This window comes from Anomaloglossus baeobatrachus, chromosome 3 (assembly GCF_048569485.1).
Source record: "Anomaloglossus baeobatrachus isolate aAnoBae1 chromosome 3, aAnoBae1.hap1, whole genome shotgun sequence".
NCBI lineage: Eukaryota > Metazoa > Chordata > Amphibia > Anura > Aromobatidae > Anomaloglossus > Anomaloglossus baeobatrachus.
This window is the reverse complement of record NC_134355.1, coordinates 422,526,402-422,548,893: the sequence shown is the minus strand read 5'-3', so window position 1 is coordinate 422,548,893 and position 22,492 is coordinate 422,526,402. Positions and strand designations below refer to the sequence as shown.

General features: G+C 44.5%; 1 protein-coding gene across 3 annotated transcripts in view; it reads right to left on the bottom strand.

Moving 5' to 3' along the window:
• The window catches only part of EPHB3 (EPH receptor B3), a 53,703-nt gene extending 31,446 nt beyond the window's left edge, over window positions 1-22,257 (bottom strand). For all 3 annotated transcript variants that reach the window (XM_075340333.1, XM_075340335.1, XM_075340334.1), the window contains exon 1: window positions 21,904-22,257. In XM_075340333.1, coding sequence (XP_075196448.1) covers window positions 21,904-21,958 — 55 coding nt within the window. In that variant the 5' untranslated portion in view covers window positions 21,959-22,257. The remainder of the gene's footprint in view (window positions 1-21,903) is intronic.
• Between the last annotated feature and the right edge of the window lie 235 nt (window positions 22,258-22,492).

The following is a 22,492-nucleotide window of genomic DNA, read 5'->3' as shown; positions in this document are numbered from 1 at the left end:
CACATGTAGCAGAGAATAATGTAAATGCTCCTGTGCATAACATTACATGAGTAGCAGCTGCTGAGGGTAAAAACTGATTGCACACTGACAGCACACTGATGAAATGCGAGAAGAAATTGTCCAACTTTCTGGCATGAGAATCGATCCGATTTTACACTTGTAAGTGTGATTCCAGCCATAGACAATACAGATCCGCCAGCACCGGACAAATTGTATGGGATGGGATCACACTGTAGGGACCCTTCTACCAAAAGAGCAGCTCTTAATGCCAAAGTCCTCATTTCACTTTCCACATCGCTACCGTAATTGAGGCAAGCCCGCCCCCCCCATCAAGACTCAGTCAAAGTAGAACATTGCTAATGTGAACTAGCCCATTAGGTTACAATTGCCAAAAACCATGATCATCTGAACCCAGCCTAAACTGGTAGTCAAATCAAGGGCTGGACGTACCATTGGTGCAACCTGTGCAGCCACACAGGGGGCCCCACAAATGAGGGGCCCCATTTCTACATCCAACCCGGGAGAAATTGTGCATTGATGAGTTCTTATGTTCCCAAGGGCCCTTATACTGTTTCTTGTACAGGGCCCATTTTCATACCAAAGGTAGCTGGGTTTTCAATTCATACATTGCAGTGCTTGTTATATAAATCCATACTATATAATCATGTAATCATTGATTTTTTTTTTTTGGGGGTGGGGGGGGGGAGGGGGGGAGACCCAACACTTGGCTTTTGTTTCAATAAACTGCATGAGATGAGGAAATCATTATTACATGATTCTACTTAAAATGCCCTACTTTATGATAAGATCACTGTAGGGTGAACATTTTACATTTTCATGAGTAGTATGATACTGTATACACACAAATCTAAAAACGCAAACCCCTCTGTTTTTGCTCCCATGTTTGGCTAAGTTCACACATCCTGTGTTTTCAATCCGTCAGGTCCGTCAGCAACGGATCAGTCATTTTCAAGATGTCAACTGATGCAACTGATGTGTTTTTCACAGGATTCCTTTCACAGGAATCCTGTGAAAAAACGGATCAGTTGCGTCCGTTACATCCGCTGTGCGTCCGTTTTTTGACCGGATCAGTCATGATCCGTCTGTGTTTGGGACAGCCCAGTGGGCGTGCCAAGCATGCTGGGCATGCTCAGTAGAGCATGACGGAATCCTGCGCTGGATTCCATTGTAAGACGGATTACGACGGAATCCAGCACCATAGACATGCATTACAAGCTTGACGGATGGCGACGGATTCCTGCGCGGCGCGTTAATTTTGACGGCCCGAAAAACGTTACATTCTGCGTTGCTCCCCGCTCGGCGGTCAGTCAAAAACGACGGACCGCGACGCAGCGGATGCAACGCAGGGTCATCAGTCGCAATCCGTCACTAATAGAAGTCTATGGGGAAATACAGGATTCCTGCAAAATATTTTGCAGGATTCCGTAATTCCTCAAGGCGACGGATTGTGACTGATGCAAAACACAGGATGTGTGAACTTAGCCTTTCATGTGCTGTACTCAAAGATCTAAGACTTTTTCAATATTTTTTAAATGCTTTTTTCTCACATACATGTTCAAAATTTTCTAAATCTGTGCTAATGAGCATTTCTCCTTTGCCGCAATAACCCATCCACCTCACAGGTGTGACATATCAGTACCTGATTAGGCAGCATGCGTAATGCACAGGTGTGCCATAGGCTGGCCACAAGAAAAGTCCACTCTAAAATGTGCAGATTTACAGTATTGGGAGAGCCAAGGGGATCTTCAGAGTTCAACTCAAGAAAAAAAAAGGTTTGTGCATGTATTTATACACAAACAATATTAAAAAAAATAAATCTATATCACAAAAGTGATTACACCCCTCACATTTTTGCAAATATTTTATATCTTTTCATGGGACAACACTGAAGATATGACACTTTGATACAATGTAAAGTTGTCAGTGTACAGCTTGTATGACTGTAAATCTGGTGTGCCTAATGCCTAAACCACTGGCAAGAAACGAGAGTACACCCCTTAGTGAAAATGGCCAAATTGTGCCCAATTAGCCACTTTCCCTCCCCAGGGTCCGGTCACCCATTAGTGTTACAAGGTCTCAGGTGTGGTAAATTTGGTGTCATCACTCACACACTCTTAGGCTGTGTCCACACTTTGCGTTTCCAGCTGCTTTTTAGGTCCGTTTTGAACTGCAGCGTTTTCATGCCAAATGGCATGCGTTTTGATTTTCTAGCAAAATCTATGGAGAATGTGGATTTCTTGTCCGCACTTTGCGTTTCCAAACGCTGCATTTAATTTGCATAATTTTGGGCAAAAAACATGCGTTCAAAGAAGCAGCATGTCAATTGTTTTTGCCATTTTGGTTGCGTTCTACACCCATTGAAATCAATGAGTTGTAGTAAATCGCTGCCAAAATGTGAAGCAGTGCATTATTATTGCGATCCACATGTTTTTATTTAACATAAAAGGTAGGTCTTTCGTCTTTCTCTCCATGTCTCTATCTCTCTCTCTGTCCATGTCTGTCTCTCCCTCCCACCCCCTCTCTCATACTTACTGATCCACCATCACCGACGCGGCACTGCATGGCGTTCACATTGTGGCGGCTTATCTTTTGAAAATGCGGGCCGCTCATTAATCCATTACATATTCCCTGCTTCCCCCGCCCACCGTCGCCTATGATTGGTTGCAGTCAGACACGCCCCCATGCTGAGTGACAGCTGCCTCACTGCAACCAATCACAGCCGCCGGTGGGCGTGTCTATATCGAGCAGTAAAAAAATAAAAATACATTGAGAAAAAAAAACAAAAAAAAACAAAAAAACAAAAAAAAAACAAAAAAAAACACGACGTGCGGTTCCCCCCCATTTGGATACCAGCCAGGGTAAAGCCACACTGCTGAAGGCTGGTATTCTCAGGATGGGGAGCTCCCCAGTCTAACAATATCAGCCAGCAACCAATAGATGAGACAGTCCCGGGACTTTACCAACTCATCCCGAATTGCCCTGGTGCGGTGGCAAACGGGGTAATAAGGAGTTAATGGCAGCAGCCCATAGCTGCCACTAAGTCCTAGGTTAATCATGGCAGGCGTCTCCCCGAGATACCTTCCATGATGAACCTGTAAGTTAAAGAAAATAAACAAACACACACATCCAAAAAATCATTTATTTGAAAAGAAAGACAAAAAAACCCCACCCTCTTTCCCACGACGCTTCCAGCTCTACTACATTGGAAGCTGACAGAAGCTGCACTAGAACACCGCCGCTCCTGTGAGCTCCATGCAGCAACTGAAGTGAGTCGCGCTGTCACTGAGGTTACTCACGGCCACCGCTCTCAGGTGGAGGACTGCAGCTGTGGCCGCGAGTAACCTGAGTGAAAGCACAGCTGATCGCCCGGCTCACTCCAGTCACTCAGGGAATTTGCGATCACAGGTGAGTCCTTCACGTGTGAAAGCAAATCAAGCCGCGGCACACGCACAAGGCCGCGCGATCACAATGAAGTCGGGTTAAGTTCATCCGAGTTCATTCTGATCGCGCGGCTCTGTCCCGCAGCCAGCCATGACAGTGAAAGTGCGGTCCCACTCGGCTCTGCTGAAAGTCTATGGGGATGCAGCAGAGCCGAGTGGGTGCGTACTGTGAAAGATGTGCATTCAGGATGCTTTTCCCACTGTCTATGGCAGAGAAAGCATCCAGGACGCATGAATTCTCTCCAGGAATGTCTGCACTTTGCGTTCTGCCGAACGCGTCTCAGAACACAGCTTTTTCAGCTGTGTTCTGAGACGCACACGCAGTGACTTACACGCTGCGGAATTGAACTGCAAAGTGTGGACACAGCCTAATACTGGTCACTGGAAGTTCAACATGGCACCTTATGACAAAGAATTCTCTGAGCAGCGCAAAAAAAAAAAAAAAAAAAAGAAGAATTGTTGCTCTTAAGCCTAGACATGGGCGCCCAAAAAAGTTGAGTGCACGTGCTCAGCACCATACCCAAAAGGTTGTCTTTTCAAAATAAACGTACACGTACTGCCAACTCTGCTGCAGAGGTTAAAAGGGTGGGAGGTCGGCCTGTCCGTGATCAGACCACATGCCGCACACTGCATCAAATTGGTCTACATGGCTGTTGTCCCAGAATGAAGCATCTTCTACACATGATAATAATAATAATAATTTTATTCATTTATATAGCGCTATTAATTCCACAGCGCTTTACATACATTTGCAACACTGTCCCCATTGGGGCTCACAATCTAGAGTCCCTATCTGTATGTCTTTAGAGTGTGGGAGGAAACCGGAGTAGCCGGAGGAAACCCACGCAAACACGGGGAGAACATACAAACTCCTTGCAGATGGTGTCCTTGGTGGGATTTGAACCCAGGACCCCAGCGCTGTAAGGCTGCAGTGCTAACCACTGAGCCACCGTGCCGCCCACCTGGAGCAGACCTGGAGCAGTTAGCAAAAGAAGAGTTGTCCAAAATTCCAGTTGAGAGGTGTAAGAAGTGATTGATGGCAGTTATTCATTCCAAAAGGTCCACAAGAAAGGCCGCAGTTAGCTGAAGACAAGCAGACTAAGTACATGGATTACTGGAATCATGCATACAACCCAACAAAAGAAGGAAGTCCCAAAATTGGAAGGAATATATACTAGTAGAATACCAGAGTACACAAAATTCAATTAACCAAAAGTATAAATAAAACATCAAAAATAAAATTACTAGACAAAGTACTTAATCAAATAAATTAATTTACTGATGAAAAATTGGATAAAACTACATAAGCACAGACATATTAAAAGGGAACCTATGCCCTCCAACCCCACAACATTCATGGGTGTATGCCCAAATCCCCTCCCTAACCAGCCTTGTATAAAGCTATTCACTAATATGAATGTTTAATAAAACAAAAAAACAACAACAACTACTTATAAACCTCGCTGTCCCTATGCTAATTTTATCTGTGACTAGTTGCAGGGGCATTAGTTCCCATGACTATTCGCCCCGTTTTCCATGTTATCATGCCCCTGTGGGCTTGATAACATGATTTCCACAAACCGGCGTCAACGCCTGGAAATCTCGCGCATGTGCATTCCTTATTTCAGCAGCGTCAGTGTGCCTTTGATACTCGGTGTATGCTTCCTGGGCTTCAAGAGGTGCACTGTGCATGACCGGAAGCTCACAAAATAGACTGCATGATATTCAGTCCAAAGCTCAAGGGATATATAGGAATGACAGTGCAGGTGTGTTACATATAAAAAATAAGAGACCCTTAGGACTGCATGATGTCTATGACCACATATACATAATCCCAAGAGGTGCACATATACTGCCTTATGTAAGACATATAAGACATTCTGGCTGCGTGATATGCACAAATTCACATGAATGCAAACAATCATCAGTATAGAAACCCAGCATAGAGACTACAAGTGCAGTAAGGTAGTATAAGGTAAGTATGAGCTAATAAAATCAAGAGTAATCAAACAAATCAGACCAGAGTTCATCTTGAAAGGAGTCCTCCTGCCTCCTCTGCTCATCTTTCTTTTAAATATGTCTGTCTTATTCAGTGATATCCAATTTTGCATTCATAAACTTATTTGAAGTACTTGGCTGTTTGTTTTTTGTTTTTTTTTTTTTAAACTGGAGTATTCTTTGGTTATTTACTGGAGCCATATCCTGTGGTCTGATGAGACCAAGATAAAGTGATTTGGTTCAGATGGTGTCAAGCGTGTATGGAGTCAACCAGGTGATGAGGACAAAAGCCAAGTGTGTTTTGCCTACAGTCAAGCATGGTGGTGGGAGTGCCATGGTTTGGCACTGCATGTGTGCTGCCAACTGTGGGGAGCTAGAGTTCATTGAGGGAACCATGAATGACAACACATACTGACGCAGAGTACGATCTTTTCCCTTCAGAAACTGAGCCGTAGGGCAGTATTCCAATATAACAACCCCAAAACACCTCCAAGACAACCACTGCCTTGCTAAAGAAACTGAGGATAAAAGTGCTGGACTGGCCAAGCATGTCTCCCAACCTAACCCTATTGAGCATCTGTGGAGTAACAGGAGGTGGAGGAGTGCAAGGTCTCTAACATCCACCAGCTGCGTTATGTCGTCCTGTGGTAACCTGGGAAGCTCTAGTGAAAGCCCATACCTAAGAGTTAAGGCAGTGTATGGAGAAAATAAATGGTGGCCACTAGAGATGGGTGAACATGCTTGGCACGCGATCGAGCATTAGGGCACTCCCGTTGCTCTGCCGAGTATTGCGGGTGCTCGGATGTGTCATCAGTGAAACAATAAGCACAGGCTTGCTTCACTTCATGATGGGAGCAGGCACCCCAGGGAAAGCCAGTCAGTCTCTGAATGGTTCACCTGGGGAATAAAATAATGCTTTTGGATGTAGTGTGACCAAAAACCCTGCCCTGCCGCCAGAAATCCTCAGTTTATGGCTGGCTGTATGTTGACGGAGACCCGAACAGGCCAATCATTGACTTTCCATAAGTCACTCATACTCACGTCAAACTCATCCAAGCATCTAAACTAGTTTGAAACAAGTATTTGAACATTTTAACGCTCACCCATCACCAGTGGCCACAAAATAATGACACTTTGGGCACAATTTGGCCATTTTCACTTAGGAGTACTCAGTTTTGTTGCCGGCGGTTTAGACATTAATGGCTGTGTGTGGAGTTAGAGGGCACAACAAGATTACACTGTTATACAAGCTGTACACTGACTACTTTACATTGTATCAAAGGGTCATATCTTCAGTGTTGTCCCATGAAAAAAAATACAAAACTTGCAAAAAAATGTGAGGGGTGTACTCACTTTTGTGAGACAGATTGATTGTAATAACCTGCTGTGACGACACCAGTGAAGTCTGATACAGGTAAAATATATCTTTATATCGTATAGACCCCTCGGCGATATCTGCATTTCCAGCAGGTTAGCTTCACCTGGACGAGGAGGCACCACAGTAGGTTGGATGTTACAGAACCTCCTCAATACTGAATTATTCATACTAAAGAGCTAGAACCTTACCCCTTCACTTTCAATAAGTGTTTCCTCCATTTACACATCAGACACTTCTAAACTTTTCCTTATGAACCTCATATTATACACCCTATTTAATACATGGCACACAGAAGAGTAAACGCCCATATAGAAACGTTTTGTAACACATCGGGAACATTGGGGTCACCAACAAAAGCAGTGATGATCAACACATGTTACAGTAGATAACCATTCTCATATGGGCGAGCTAGTATTAGGGTAACACCCAGGTCATTAAAACTGTAGGAATGTAATATAGTAATAAGGCTGAGCTCATAATAATCTGATAGACGGCAGAAACAGAGCATCTAAAAAAGGGCCTCATAAAGTTGTGCGCCACAGGAGTATGGGAGAGCCGCAACTAGTCTCTCTAGGCAAGGACCGGAAAGCACCACTGTATTAGGACAGTTCTGTACAAGGATTCTTTATTAGCATTACATTACACATGTGTTGCCAAACTACAATGAGAGGATTTACAAAGGGTTTGGTAGGGAACAGGAGGTGATGGGGGAAGGGAAGCGTAGAACATTCTCATATCTTATTTCTGGTATTGTGGCCGATCTTGCTGCTACTTCTACAGCTTCTCTCGCTCTTTCCCAGGCAGTAAACCTAGTTTTTCTAGGTACAATCTGGTGGGAAGTGATTTTTATGACTTGCATCGATTCGGAGGCCATGCACTCCTAAGATTTTACAATACTGACGGAAGTGAGCCTCTGCCTTTATGCCCCTGCTGTCACAATGCACACTTTCACTCTTATGAAGGCTTTAAATTGGGCGTGCCAGTAACAATGTCAAGGTGGTGGCCAAGATCCGGAATTATGGGACTGTTTGTCGATACCCTTGGTGCGTGTCAAGACTGTTCTGCTTTTCTATGCTTGTTGGCTGCATATGCTGGGATAGATGTGTGTTCTACAGCATGTTCTCTAGCTACTAGGTTTATCTGATGGGTTTAGTGAACTATGGTTTTACATACTTCCCAACTTTTACAAGTTTGCTACAAGCCAAGTTGCTCACAAGTCTTACCAGGTGTCACAAGTAAATTATCCAAGGATTTCAGAGCTCCTTACGAACACGGAGTAAGAAACCATAATAGAGACTCATGGACAACAAGATCTTCACGAAAAACATCTAAGGGCTCAATCACACATCTGTTTTTTGTGTACGAGTGCCATCCGGGGTTTTCATGGATAGAACTCACACCCACAACTTAAATGAGGCTGTTCACATGTGTGATTTTTCCTGAACCGAGCAGTCCACGCAAAATTGTGACGATGTATCAGATCTCCAATCAATATCAGGGATGGGTCAGTGAAGAAAAATTAAAATTGGACGCCACCTCGATGCCATCCGATTTTCACTGACTGTTGGAGGAAAGATGGAGAATTATTTTTCTTCATGCATGAGAAAAAACAAAGACCAAACTAATAACTCTGACCGAAATCACTGATGAAATTGGGTGACAATAACGGATATGCGAGTGAGTGTCTTCAAATGGTATTCTTGGAAAGCTAAGGTCTTTCTGGCTCCTTTACTACCGTCGGGAGGGTACTTGCTAATCTTTAAGTAATTTGAAATAATGACTCCTCAGTTTCCAGAACTGCTTGTCATATATTCACGGTAATCCTGGTATAAAGCTGCTCTTACAGGTATGTCGCAGAAAGAAAAATACTTCTGGATGGATATCTGCAAGACATGAACCACATGGTGGGCACCGTATAGACACAGCTATACACACAACATACATACGTCCGCACAGCGCTCTGCCCCGAGAAATATTTCTTCTTACAACATAAGGTTTCAGTGTAATTTCTAACCCTGGCTACGTTTCAAGTCAGACACATTTTTCTCATTAAAAAGAAGAAAAAAAAAAAAATAAAAAGAAAGGCCTGGATTTGGTGCAGATTGCTGTGTAAAACAGGGAAAGCTAATCCTAACACAGCCCCCTCCATCAGACAGTCCCAGGGGACGCCCCCCTCCCTACAGGACAGCGCAGCTTAGAAAAGGGCCCCTGTTGAGGGGGGAGGTGTACGCACACATGTACAAGCAAATCCAGGCCTACATTACAAAATCGAAGACTTTTTGGCTGCCCTTTGCCATGCTAAAATGGCTCCAGGGGGTGAAGCCTAATGATATTTAATATTAAGACAGATATTGGGGACAGATTCATGTTTTGGCCTTGACCAACAAATTTTAACTATCTCAGATTTTTTTTTATTTCCTTTTTAAAGTACAATCCTATGATGTAAAAACAGCATTAGCCGAAGTCTAAAACTAATCACTATAAAAATATTTTTTATTATATATATATATATATATATATATATATATATATATATATATATATATATATAATTTTTTTACACTCAGATAATTATCTATCTATACACACACATATATTAGATAGAGATATATATGTCTAATATGTACCGTATATATGGGAATATACGTATGTATATATGTGGGTGTGTTATACACATTGTGTGTGTGTGTATATATATTATATATATATATATATATATATATATATAAACGCACACTGTATAACACACACACACACACACACAAAAACACACTAATACATATATCATACTCACACATGACTGCTGAATGCACAATTCTTAAGCTATACTGTTCAAATCTTTACAATCTAAGACTAAATTAATATAGTTTGTTACTAGGGATGATCGAATACGTCGATTATTCGGCTTCGTGAATATGTTCCGAATAGCTCGCCGCTATTCAACTATTTGATGCGCAATGTAAGTCTATGGGAGGCCCAAATAGTTCCGAATAGTTGTTATTCTGGTTTCCCATAGACTTACATTGCGCATCGAATATTCGCAAATAGTCAAATAGCAGCGACGTTTTCGGAAAATATTTGCGAAGCCGAATAATCGACGTATTCGATCATCCCTAGTTGTTACCATTAAATTGGTATTTTGTGGGTATATTTTATTTTAATAAACAGAAACTATACCCCCCAAAGATAGCAATTAAATGGAAACATACCGTATTAATTTGTTTAGTCTCAGACTGGAAAGAGTTAAACGGTACAACTTTACAAGTCGTGCATTCGGCCTGTAGCAATTTTTTCCCCCAAAATTTTTTTTTTTTGCAGTTATATTACATCGGTCATTATAAATCCTGCATGGAGTTGCCATGGTAACTATCCGGGAATTGTGCCAAGACGAACTTTGATACTTGTTGTATCATATTGTTGATACATTATTCTGGGCAAAGGGCCAGGACATAGAATGACAGACAGAAGATCGATGTCATCTACATGGCAAAAGTGGGGAATTTTTTTAAAAAAAATTAAATGTCTCCATCTATATGTGATTGTCACACCGTCTTCATGTGACTGTATGAAGCGGGCAGGCAACGAGGGAATTATTACGCCGCTGTCATAAATATTTAAGTGCCAATGGATGAGAAGCAGTGGAGAGGTTTCTGATTTTTTTTTTTTTTAAACACTAATCAAAAAGCATTATATAGATGTCGCAAAAGGAAACGATCCAGACATATTAAAGTGGTGATCATATTTATACCAAAGGGTCTCTGTGGGAATAACAAATAAGGTTTATAGCGGTGAGAACACTAAGTGCTGACACTTCACAATTTACTCTAGGAGCGATGCGATCCTCCAGACACTACAGGCGCTCCCTTGTTTGTTTACATGGAGCACGTCCAAAGACAAGGAAGACGGCCGTACATATGGATCCACATATAGTGCATTTCATGGGGTGAGCAATCCCAGCACTGTGCCAGGGAAGCCTTTCACACGGACACTATTCAGGGTGCGGGGGATTTGGCTGGCATTGTCCGCGCGCTCTAATCCCATTCCAGAAGCCTCTTTAGTCCTTTCACTGTATCATCCTGCACGCTGGTCACTTGCATTGTTCGCTTGTGTGCGCTCATCTCGTGATCATATGATACCATGATGACAAATTATGCCCTCAGAAATGCCGGCATGGCAGATGGATCTAGCTGGAAGGTCTCTAGTAGGCCAGGTTTACTAAAAACACATGTATACAAGAAAAACGCTGCGGAATTACAGAATATTTACACATGCGCCACCTCTTCTGGGGGCGGTCGTGTTTGGATCAAAATGCTGTAGTTAGAGGCTAGCTGTAAGTCAATAGGAAATATGAAACACGCTAGAAAAACTTTTAATTATTATTATTTTTTCTTTTTATATGATGTGTGCTTTTTTCAGATCTCTTGTGCTTTCTTCCCCCCCCCCCCCCAAAAAAAAAAAAAAAAAAAAAAAGTTTGTAACAAACCCTAACTTTGTGAAGTAGGCCTATGCCTCAGTCACATCTATTGGTCACCGGTAATATATGGTATATGGGCATACTCACCTTCGCCTTTTTGTTTTCTAGTAGATCCCTTCTCCACAAAAAACAAACTAGATGTCTCCATTTTCACCCAATCAAGGACTCAGTCACGTCAGTTTCTCACCTGACTTTTAGAGATTGCAATCGTATTGTGGTGTTATGGGATAATTCACACGTCCTACTTTTTTCCCCTCCCGGTCAGCAGCAAACCACAGAGACTTGTCCGAAATTATTTAAAGTATTGGATCAAAACGCAATAATCAACTCTAAGGATCAGCGAGAAAATTGGGGCAGCACTCGGATGCCATTGTTGTGCTGTCTGGTTTTCACACTGTTTGATGGGAAAAGTTTGAGAAACTTGCATCTTTTTCAATCCAAGGGGGAAAATAGAAAAAAAAAAAATTCTGATAAGAATTGACTATCCTCTGATGACACCAAGGAAAAAAAAAAAAAAAAAAGACAAAAAGGATGAATCCCGGACAGTTTATGAGAAAAATCACTGTGTGAAGGAGCCCATAATCAGTCTTTCCCATTCAAGTGAATGGGAGAATAAAAAAAAAATAAGAACACTCAGATGCCATGCCTCTGCTTTTTTTTTTTTTTTTCTGTTGACTGGGTAGAGGCTCGAAAAATGAAAAAAATGTTGAATTTTTATTTTATTTTTAACTTTCATACAAAAAAAAAAAAAAAAAAAAAAAAAACCAAACACCACGCTGATGGCCAAGATGTGTATAAACACTAGGGATGATCGAATACCTCAAATATTCGGCTTCGCGAATATTTCCCGAATAGGTCACCGCTATTCAATGTGCAATGTAAGTCTATGGGAAGCCTGAATAACAACTATTTGGAACTATTCGGGCTTCCCATATAGACTTACATTGTGCATCGAATATTCGCATAGCGGCGACCTATTCGTCAGATATTCGCGCAGCCGAATATTTGGAGGTATTCGATCATCCCTAATAAACACCAATGCAGCGTTTCATACAGTTTTTGGTTTTTTTTTCAGCCAAAACCAGAAGTGCTTTGGATCAAAAGCCTTCATCAATAACCGCGTGAAGCCACCCTTCGCCGTCCCACATAGATACGCTAGCTTTATGTTAGAGGCTAACAAGAACTCCTGCAATTCCAAAGTATTCTTCCTTTTATTATTATATACTAAGCCCAATAATAAGATCCTTCTGAGGACAGCTACAATTCTGATGTAACGTAAGGTAACTAATGCATAAAAATCAAACTCACTATGGCTCATGAACACAGCAATGTACTATAACAAAAGGCCCAAAAGGCACACCGTGTCTGCCATACGCCGTGTTTCTCAAGGAGAATTGTGCCATAGCATGGCATGCAACAGAGCGTGCCACAATTTGCTACTCGCAAAATATCTCTAAGGAACATGGCGTTACAGAACAGGCCCTCGGAACACAACAGCCGTCATATTATAGATCCGTCTAACACGCCATGTTCTCGCAAACTTCAAACGTTAAAAAACAGCCTAAAATAAACACACACGCTCCGCTAAAAGGCTACGGAGAGATAAAGCTGGTGGACAATGGACAACCACATAGTGAATGTAAAGTCACAAGTTCTAATTGATAACATGTAACCTGGCCCAACTTTGTATGTGAATTACGCTCACGCCGTACAAAACGTTCAAGAGAAATAGCAAGATAAGTAAAAACAAATGCTGAAGGAACACGGGACGACGGAACCATATATTTATGGAACTACGCACATACATACACGGGACGACGGAACCATATATTTATGGAACTACGCACATACATACATGGGACGGCGGAACCATATATTTATGGAACTACGCACATACATACATGGGACGGCGGAACCATATATTTATGGAACTACGCACATACATACACGGGACGGCAGAACCATATATTTATGGAACTACGCACATACATACACGGGACGGCAGAACCATATATTTATGGAACTACGCACATACATACATGGGACGGCGGAACCATATATTTATGGAACTACGCACATACATACACGGGACGGCAGAACCATATATTTATGGAACTACGCACATACATACATGGGACGGCGGAACCATATATTTATGGAACTACGCACATACATACATGGGATGGCGGAACCATATATTTATGGAACTACGCACATACATACACGGGATGGCGGAACCATATATTTATGGAACTACGCACATACATAGGCTATGATGACTAGTGGTGAATAATCATGTCACATTAAAGCAAAAACAAGTCACACAAAAAAGCAAAAGAGCAAGAAAAACATAACAGTAAGTAAACAAAACACTTATTTGACCCAGCATTCCTCCTAGGACTAAAGTGGTTTAACTCTATATTTGAGAAAACAGATTATTCACAAATTCCAATGAGGTAAACCTCAAACTGCCCAAACCAGAAGAGAGAAAGAGGGTGTGATCAGCACACAAACGTTCATGGTCCCGATGCAGTAAAAACATAGGAAAGTCAGCCTGTACAAGCTGCCCCGAAAGCAAACACACAGGACCATCTGTAAGTCTAGACACGCACAATGGGTTTCTGGTTTCAAGAGGTATCATTGACATTGATCCTGTGTACACAGGAAATGGAAGGGTTAATGAAGACTCATGAAAAATCCATACCGGGGCGGAATTTGGATTCCACATTTTTTTTTTTTTTAAGTCAAAGACATCACCGAGCATTTCTGACACGATCCGATTCCAAAATGTTATCGAAGATTGATGGTCTATATATGTCAGAAGATGAATACCAGAAGCTCTCCAATAATGTCTACATTCAGCGATATGCAAGTATATATACTGTGGACACATTATTAGCGGAAGGCCACAAACATGTTTTCCAATAAACAGTCTGACAATAAATGGTTAACAGCCAGCAAGCAGAGGAGGTCGGTATTGTACATGAATATGGATGTCAGCTCATGCAATAAAACAATACCGTACATCAAACAAGCCAAAAACCTCAGGAACGCACATAGCAATGGAATTACTTTATTAAAAACGGCTAAACCGAGAACATTGCAATAAAGGACCAAATATTTCACATGAAACATAGAAGAAAAAAAGAGCAGCATCTCCCCAATCATCAAAGAACGGGCAAAGCCCTTATACCCTCCTCCAACAGAAACTGCAAACCAACACCGCAGGAATGTGAAAACATCCCAAGGCACATGTAGAGCAGAAACATGACCAGAACGAGGCAAGGTCCCAACCAGAGTGGAGCTCGGCATCCCCACCATCTGTGGGAGAAGGAACCAGAGGTCTCACACCAGTAATAAACTGTCCAGTGCAGAAACATGACCAGAACGAGACAAGATCCCAACCAGAGCGGAGCTCGGTATCCCCACCATCTGTGGGAGAAGGAACCAGAGGTCTCACACCAGTAATCAACTGTCCAGTGCAGAAACATGACCAGAACGAGACAAGATCCCAACCAGAGCGGCGCTCGGCATCCCCACCATCTGTGGGAGAAGGAACCAGAGGTCTCACACCAGTAATAAACTGTCCAGTGCAGAAACATGACCAGAACGAGACAAGATCCCAACCAGAGCGGCGCTCGGCATCCCCACCATCTGTGGGAGAAGGAACCAGAGGTCTCACACCAGTAATCAACTGTCCAGTGCAGAAACATGACCAGAACGAGGCCAGGTCCCAACCAGAGCGGAGCTCGGCATCACCACCATCTGTGGGAGAAGGAACCAGAGGTCTCACACCAGTAATCAACTGTCCAGTGCAGAAACATGACCAGAACGAGGCCAGGTCCCAACCAGAACGAGGCAAGGTCCCAACCAGAGCAAGGCAAGGTCCCAACCAGAGCAAGGCAAGGTCCCAACCAGAGCGAGGCAAGGTCCCAACCAGAGCGAGGCAAGGTCCCAACCAGAGCGAGGCAAGGTCCCAACCAGAGCGAGGCAAGGTCCCAACCAGAGCAGAGCTCGGCATCACCACCATATGTGGGAGAAGGAACAGTAATAAACTGGCCGTGGAGAATACACAGGAATCCAGGGTGTAAAAACTTACGACCCACCTGTGTTTCTACCATTCTCACTTGTCTACAACCAGAGTCAGAAGTGCAGACATAACAAACCCCGGTGAGCTTCATCTCCATCCGGGGAAGAGTTTGTGTAGATGTGGGCACATTGAATTCTATCAGATTAGCACTTCTCGCCCTTGTGGGTCCATGTAATTCTACTGTACCAGCTCAGGGACAAAAAAAACCAAAAACAAAACAGCTCATCTGAGACAAGGCTGGGGATTATATAGGATTCACACATGGCACCTTAAGGCCATGTTCAGACTTCGGTTTTGTTTTCAGCTTTCAGCAACTAATTCAGGAAACACTGTTTGGGTATGTGCAGACAGTGCCTCAGATGGTAGTGTAACCGCCAAGTCTTAGACACCAGAGAACACACCGCCAGCCTTTTCCTGAAGAGTCTTAGACGACTGTTCAGCCTCTCTGTTGACAATTTTTTTTTCTTAAAAAAGTGTATATAAAATAGTGAGCGGCTTCTAAATAGAAACCGCCAGTGGAATGGTCGGGTCACTCCTTGTAGCCTCTTATAAAAGGTCTGAAGCAGTTCTAAGAAAATCTAAAAAAGACATAAGATATGTACCGCAAGTCGCTTTGGCACTTCAGTGCATCTTCATTCATTTTTAAGCGCTTTTTCAGGTGGTTTCCTGAGTGAACCTGCCTGAAAAAGACTAGATTTCTAATAGGTTTTCAAATAGATTAAGGAGTTTTTTTGTATTTTGTTTGCATCCATCTGACCTGGAATGTCACGTTTGGAGCAGATTCCAGGAGGAGAGGGAAGAAAAAAATAAATCAACACGTGAGCTGCAAATTGGATTAACACTGAAATGAATAGAAAGTGTTTCAATCATTTTTGAAGCGTTTGGTCCGCACTGAAGACTGCAGAACAAACGGTCTGAACACATCCCAACAGCCTGCTTCAGGACAGTGAAACTACACAATCAGCAGTGATTACATTCATTTTCCATTAAAGCACCACTCCAGGATTTGTTGATTTTTCCCACCACTGGAGAAGTGCTTTTAATCCAATCCAAGTCCTTTAATTTGCCCCTAGTAAGATACTCATTTCTGGCGTCTTCACCTTTTTACTGACATGCTTTGGTCCCCTGGCTCCATCTTGTGACCACAACTTCTATCTGACCGTAAGTCAGAAGTTCTCAATGGAAGTCTATGAGAGCCAAAACCAGGCTCTCATAGACTTGCATTGAAAAGTGACCTCTGGCACGCTCCATGAAACACTGCTAGAGACCGACAAGTTTGGCAATGATAGAAGAACAGGGGTCAGATAACACAAATGTAAAGCACCACTCAAGCGGTGGTAAAAAAAATTAAATAAATAAAAAAAAAAAAATGCTGGAGTGATGCTTTGAGGATATGTTCACACTGACATTTTTCCTCAGGAAGTTTTGGAGCACAAAAAGTCTCCAAATTCCAGGCGTTCAAAACCCACGAGTTTTGATTGGAGAGTTTCTTGTCTAAAAACCACTGGGGGAAAAAAAAAAAAAACCCCACACACCACTCAGTGTGAACATAGCCCAACACAATGGGACTCATTAAAAGGTGGTGCCTGAATGTAGAGGTTGTCAAAATAGCAAAAATGGGCTCATATTTTTCAAAGTGGTGACAATTTTGTTGAAATTTGCTAGGCATATTAGACATTCCCTCTCACCACCTTTTGGGTGATGGTGGAATGATGGAAATTGCACCAAATATATAAAAATGCCGGATGTGACCCATTGCGCCACGCTGTGCACATTGGACTATGACTATAGGGTGACTTTGGCTACTTGGCATTCTGATAGCAATGTCACTCACAAGCTTGGTTTTGCCACAGGATGTGAAGAGGATAAAATGTATCATTCAGGCCACGTTCACACAATATGGCACTTGGCCTGAATGCGAGTCTCATCTAAAATACGGAAGACACTAGTGTAGCCTGTTCATGTGAAGAATTACTCTAAGCAGCCCCATCCAATACCGGTGGTCCGAGCGCTGCCTGTGTGATGGAAGTTTTTCGTGGACAGCACGGACCATAAATACGGCCGTGTGAACATAATCCTATTAGGAGCAGCAGTGGGACATTGGCCACACGACGTCCAGACTGGAAAATCTGTGCAGCCCTAGCCCAAGACCACGTTGAATCTCACATCTACCCTCTTTGTGGACCTCTTTGAAAATTAAAAGGGGGTAAAGGGGGGGGTAAGCAAAAGCCTTGGAAATAATGGATTTGGCACCTGCCATGAATACCACTTCAGTAGCATTTTTTCTACTTTGCGTAGGGCAGAAACAAATTAGCGGAGATTGGTGTTTTTTTATTTACCTCACAAACCCCCCCATAAGAAAAAAAGCAAGTTGTAAACCTGCCATGCGGCCACTTACGGTATGTGCACATAGGGGCGTTAATAAACAACGCTATGCCGGCTAACAATCAGAAGACCCGGGCTGTGTTTTCCCTCGTATGCCTCTCGTAGTGGCTTCACCGCAAGAGGGTTTATTTTTTTTAATTCTTTTCAACTCCATATATAACATAGAAGGACACTCCAAGTGGAGGTCCCCAGAAGAATGGACGGGTCACTTATAGACGGCTCACGGCTTTCGACCCCTGAAGTGGTTACGTTTTATAAGGTGGATCAATTCTGACACGGCTGTGAATATGTTCATGCTTTTCTTGCATTTTTAGGCGGAATCTACCTGATAAAGACACTGTGTGCACAGGTCCTTATAGCCCCTTGTCAGAGCTGATAACCCCTTAGGAACCAGGCCAATCACTGCATTTCATGGTGCTGTATCATGGCCCTTACACCTCTATAGGGCGTCCATATCATGCTGCGGTGGCTTTTTCTGTTGCACTGTGTGGCAGAGTGGCAGGGACTTGTGTCGCCATATAGTCTTTTCTCAGACACCCATACCTTGGTTACTTTTTAGTGTTTGCATATGGCTGCAAGACCCAGAACAAGCCAGGCAAGATCAAGCGAGCCATCTGCTATTCCTTGGTGACCTACGTTGGGGCTCGAACATTGCAACCATAACATATATGTTTAAATGCAGCCATCTTTACACATATTACATAGCGGCACAAAAGCAAAACGCGCTGTGCTCTGTCATTATTACAGTGGAGGAGGTGGTCTTATCTCCTCAGATGCCCCCAGTCACACATTATGGGAAACCTATTGAACAAATAAGTTCAGCATGGACGGCCACCATGATAGAAACCGCACGGATCCTCTATAGACAACTAATTCCATTGGCACCTTTGGTGTCCACCATGCGCAAAAATTGGCAATGCCATGACTTTTCGGGGGGGGGGTGTCAAGGAAAAATGGAGATAAAAGCACAGATGTATAATAAACTTTAGTCAAAGATATGACAGATGAATAAACAGAAACTGATGGTAAAACAAAAAATAGCCATGACCTGTCATTTTTGTACCCTTCACTCTGAAGTACATACACCTGTGTGCCCTCCCCCCAACCTCTGTGGGTACACTCACTTGCAATTGATGACCCCCCCTTTCGAGGGTACACTCACGTGCAATTGACCCCCCCAAAAGGTACACGTGTCCCTCCGACAGGGTACACTCACATTAGAACCTCCTCTCCACCAAGGGTACACACCTGCAATTGACCTCCTTGAGGGTACACGACCCCGCCGGGGGGTGCACTCACTCGCATTTGACACCCTGAGAGTACACTCACTTGCAGTTCACCATCTTGAGGGTACGTGCCCCCCCACCTCCACCCCCAGGGTATACTCCTGTTACGGTTGAGAACCACTTGTGACCACAGCACAGTTTTATCGCAAACTGCCAACATTTTTAGATAAAGTTAATGGACTGTATTTTTGTTTGTTTGTTTTTTTTTTTAAAGGTGAAACACATTAAATTTCAACTGTAAAAAAAAACCCACCACAACTAAACAAATGCCATTCGGCAAACCAAAGCAATGTGGGTTTTCACATTTGTGCGAGCGATTCGTCCCATGGAGCCAGCAGTGGACACAAGGTGCCGTATAGAAGAGTACTCCTACATGTTACACTGTGGGGAGGATTTCTGAAATTCTGTGGACACAAATGAATCCGTCCTGTCTTTGTTTTACTTCTCCATTTATGGAACATTCATGAATTGTATTGTTCCCTACCTGTTGCCATAACACGGCGGCCATATTGGTGGCCCGGCCTGATTCACCAATAGTTCCTGCTAAAATCAGGTAAAATAATACCGGCCGCCATCCCTGTGCATGGCAATACCGGGGGTCTACGTGAGTGCACATTATACATTTGGCGATACTTGGTCGAGTTGCTCGGACTCAGTCTAAGGAAACAGATAGTTCCCCCACTATACACAGCTGTGAGCGCAGATGTGGCCAATGTGGGGAGAAACCTGAAAATCCACAAAACTAAAAATAATCCTGGATCAGTCAGAGCATGACAATATTTGTACAATGCGGCGCAGGTTTATTTAGTGAAATCCAACATGCAGGCGTCATTTCATAGCTGACTTGCTTTGTCAGGTCCCTGCAGAGCATTTTCTCATCTATTCATCGCTTCACAAGAGGAGACGAGAATGACAGGACAACGGCTGGTAACCAGTCTAAGACAGGAATGTGAGGTCACCAGACCGGGCTCTTCACCTGGGGGAACGAGTGCGGCCCAATCCTCACTAATTAGAAAGACAACCAAGAACGAGAGCCCACCCGAACACAAGCGGCCATTGTGCAGCGCCCCATACAAAAGAGTGAATAAGGAGGAAACGACACCCCATTATTCCCTCGTTTACAACCAAAATAATCAACCTAAGCAAATCACTCCTCCAAATAGACAGCTAATTGTCTTATCACTAGGTCCAGCTCCTAGAGGTGTCTCAAGTGGAAATGGTCACCAACTGTTTTCTTAACTTCAACCACACCCTGCTCTTATCAGGTATCCAAGATTGAAGAGCAAGAGGCTTCTGCCAAAAAGCAACATTAAAGGCAGAATGACCAGATCAAACTTTAACCAGCAACTGAGGGGTCCGCAAATGAAAACACTGATCAATCATGTCATCCGGAGGCCATCAACACCTTCCAGGCCACGCATGACCCCAACTGGAGAAGAAGGATTATACTACGGAAGAAGTGGCCTGACCCAACCCAATAGGGGTAACACCACTGGGAGATCAGAGGTGAGACAAAATTAGGTTTTCTATCTCCTGGGATAAGCCCACCCTGATGAGTAATAGTGTGTACCCCAGGAGACCACGGGCCATCAGATATGCCAGGATTAAGTTTTCTATCTCCTGGGATGAGCCCACCCAATACTGTGTACCCCGGGAGACTATGGGTCATCAGAGATAAGCCAAGACTAAGCGCTCTAACCCACCCCGATGGGTAATACTGTGTACCCCAGGCGACCACGGCCCATCATATAAGCCAGGATTGAGTATTCTATCCCCTGGCATGAACCCACCCTGATGGGTAATACTGTGTACCCCCAGAGACCACGGCTCATCATAAGCCAGGATTGAATATTCTATCCCCTGGAATGAACCCACCCCGATGAGATATACTGTGTACCCCCAGGGCCACGGTCCATCATAAGCCAGGATTGAGTATTCTATCCCCTGGGATGAGCCCACCCCGATCGGTAATACTGTGTACCCCCGGAGACCACAGGCCATCAGAGATAAGCAAAGATTAAGTTTTCTGTACCCCAGGAGATCAGGGGCCACCAGAGATAAGACCAGTATTCCATCCCATGGATGAGCCCACCCTGTACCCCAGGAGATCAGGGGCCACCAGAGATAAGACCAGTATTCCATCCCATGGATGAGCCCACCCTGTACCCCAGGAGATCAGGGGCCACCAGAGATAAGACCAGTATTCCATCCCATGGATGAGCCCACCCTGTACCCCAGGAGATCAGGGGCCACCAGAGATAAGACCAGTATTCCATCCCATGGATGAGCCCACCCTGTACCCCAGGAGATCAGGGGCCACCAGAGATAAGACCAGTATTCCATCCCATGGATGAGCCCACCCTGTACCCCAGGAGATCAGGGGCCACCAGAGATAAGTATTCCTTCCCATGGATGAGCCCCCGGCCCCTGCAGGAGGGCCGATAACATGCCATGTATACAGCAGAGGGGCAGGCGGGCCAGCACCCCAGACCTGTGCGCCATGAGCCTCCATTGCTGCCCCAGCCAGGGGGAGCCTCACATGAAATCCAGAGCTGGTTCCACATGAACAAAGAGACCCCGGCTGCGGAGCTGGCAGCAGACGTCTCTCCACAGCAGGAGGAGAGGAGCTCCGGACCGCTGCGCCCCATCCCAGCAGCCCCGGCCGGGGGTGACCGCCTGTGGAGTCTCTGGCCATGCTGGGCTCTGTAGTCCTCGGTGGTCACAGCAGCACTCCGGGTCACAGCCCCACAGGTGGCCCCGCAGATGTCAGTCCCGCATTAGGAGGCAGAGCACGTAGTGGAGCATGGTCACGCACGGTCCCCGCATCTCACCTTCCAGTCCGGTGACCCCCGCCAGCAGCACCGAGCACAGCAGCAGCAGCAGCATGTCTGCTGACCCGCTCCCAGCAGTCCGCGTCACTGGGGACCGCAAGCCCTGTGCCTCCAGATCCAGGCGTGTGCAGCGAGAGCCTCTGTCCCCGCCCGGTTGTAGCCCGCGGGTGTACGCGGAGCGCTTTGTTCCTCCTCTCTGCGGGCGCGCAGCTTCCCTGGGGTCCACTCGTGCCACTCTGGCCCCCCGCGGGTGTTTACAGTCTCGTGGGCCCCCCCGCGGGTGTACTCGGGTAACTCCCGACCTCACACTGGCGAATCCCGCACTGCAGCCACAGCTCAGTCTGGGGGAGGGGGCGCGTCAATCACGGCCTGGCTCCGCCCTGTCAGCAGTCACCCCTCCTATTGCTAGTCCGCTACCAGCACAGGCTTCACCCAGCTCCACGCGGCACACGTGGGGGACAGCGCGCGGTGGGCGGGCTTTAGTAAAAAGATGAATTGAATTGGGCGGTGCGTGATGCTCTAACGCCCCGCCCCTTATTTGTATTGGTCGTTCATTCTGTTGCCATGGTAATATATTGGAAAATGTCAA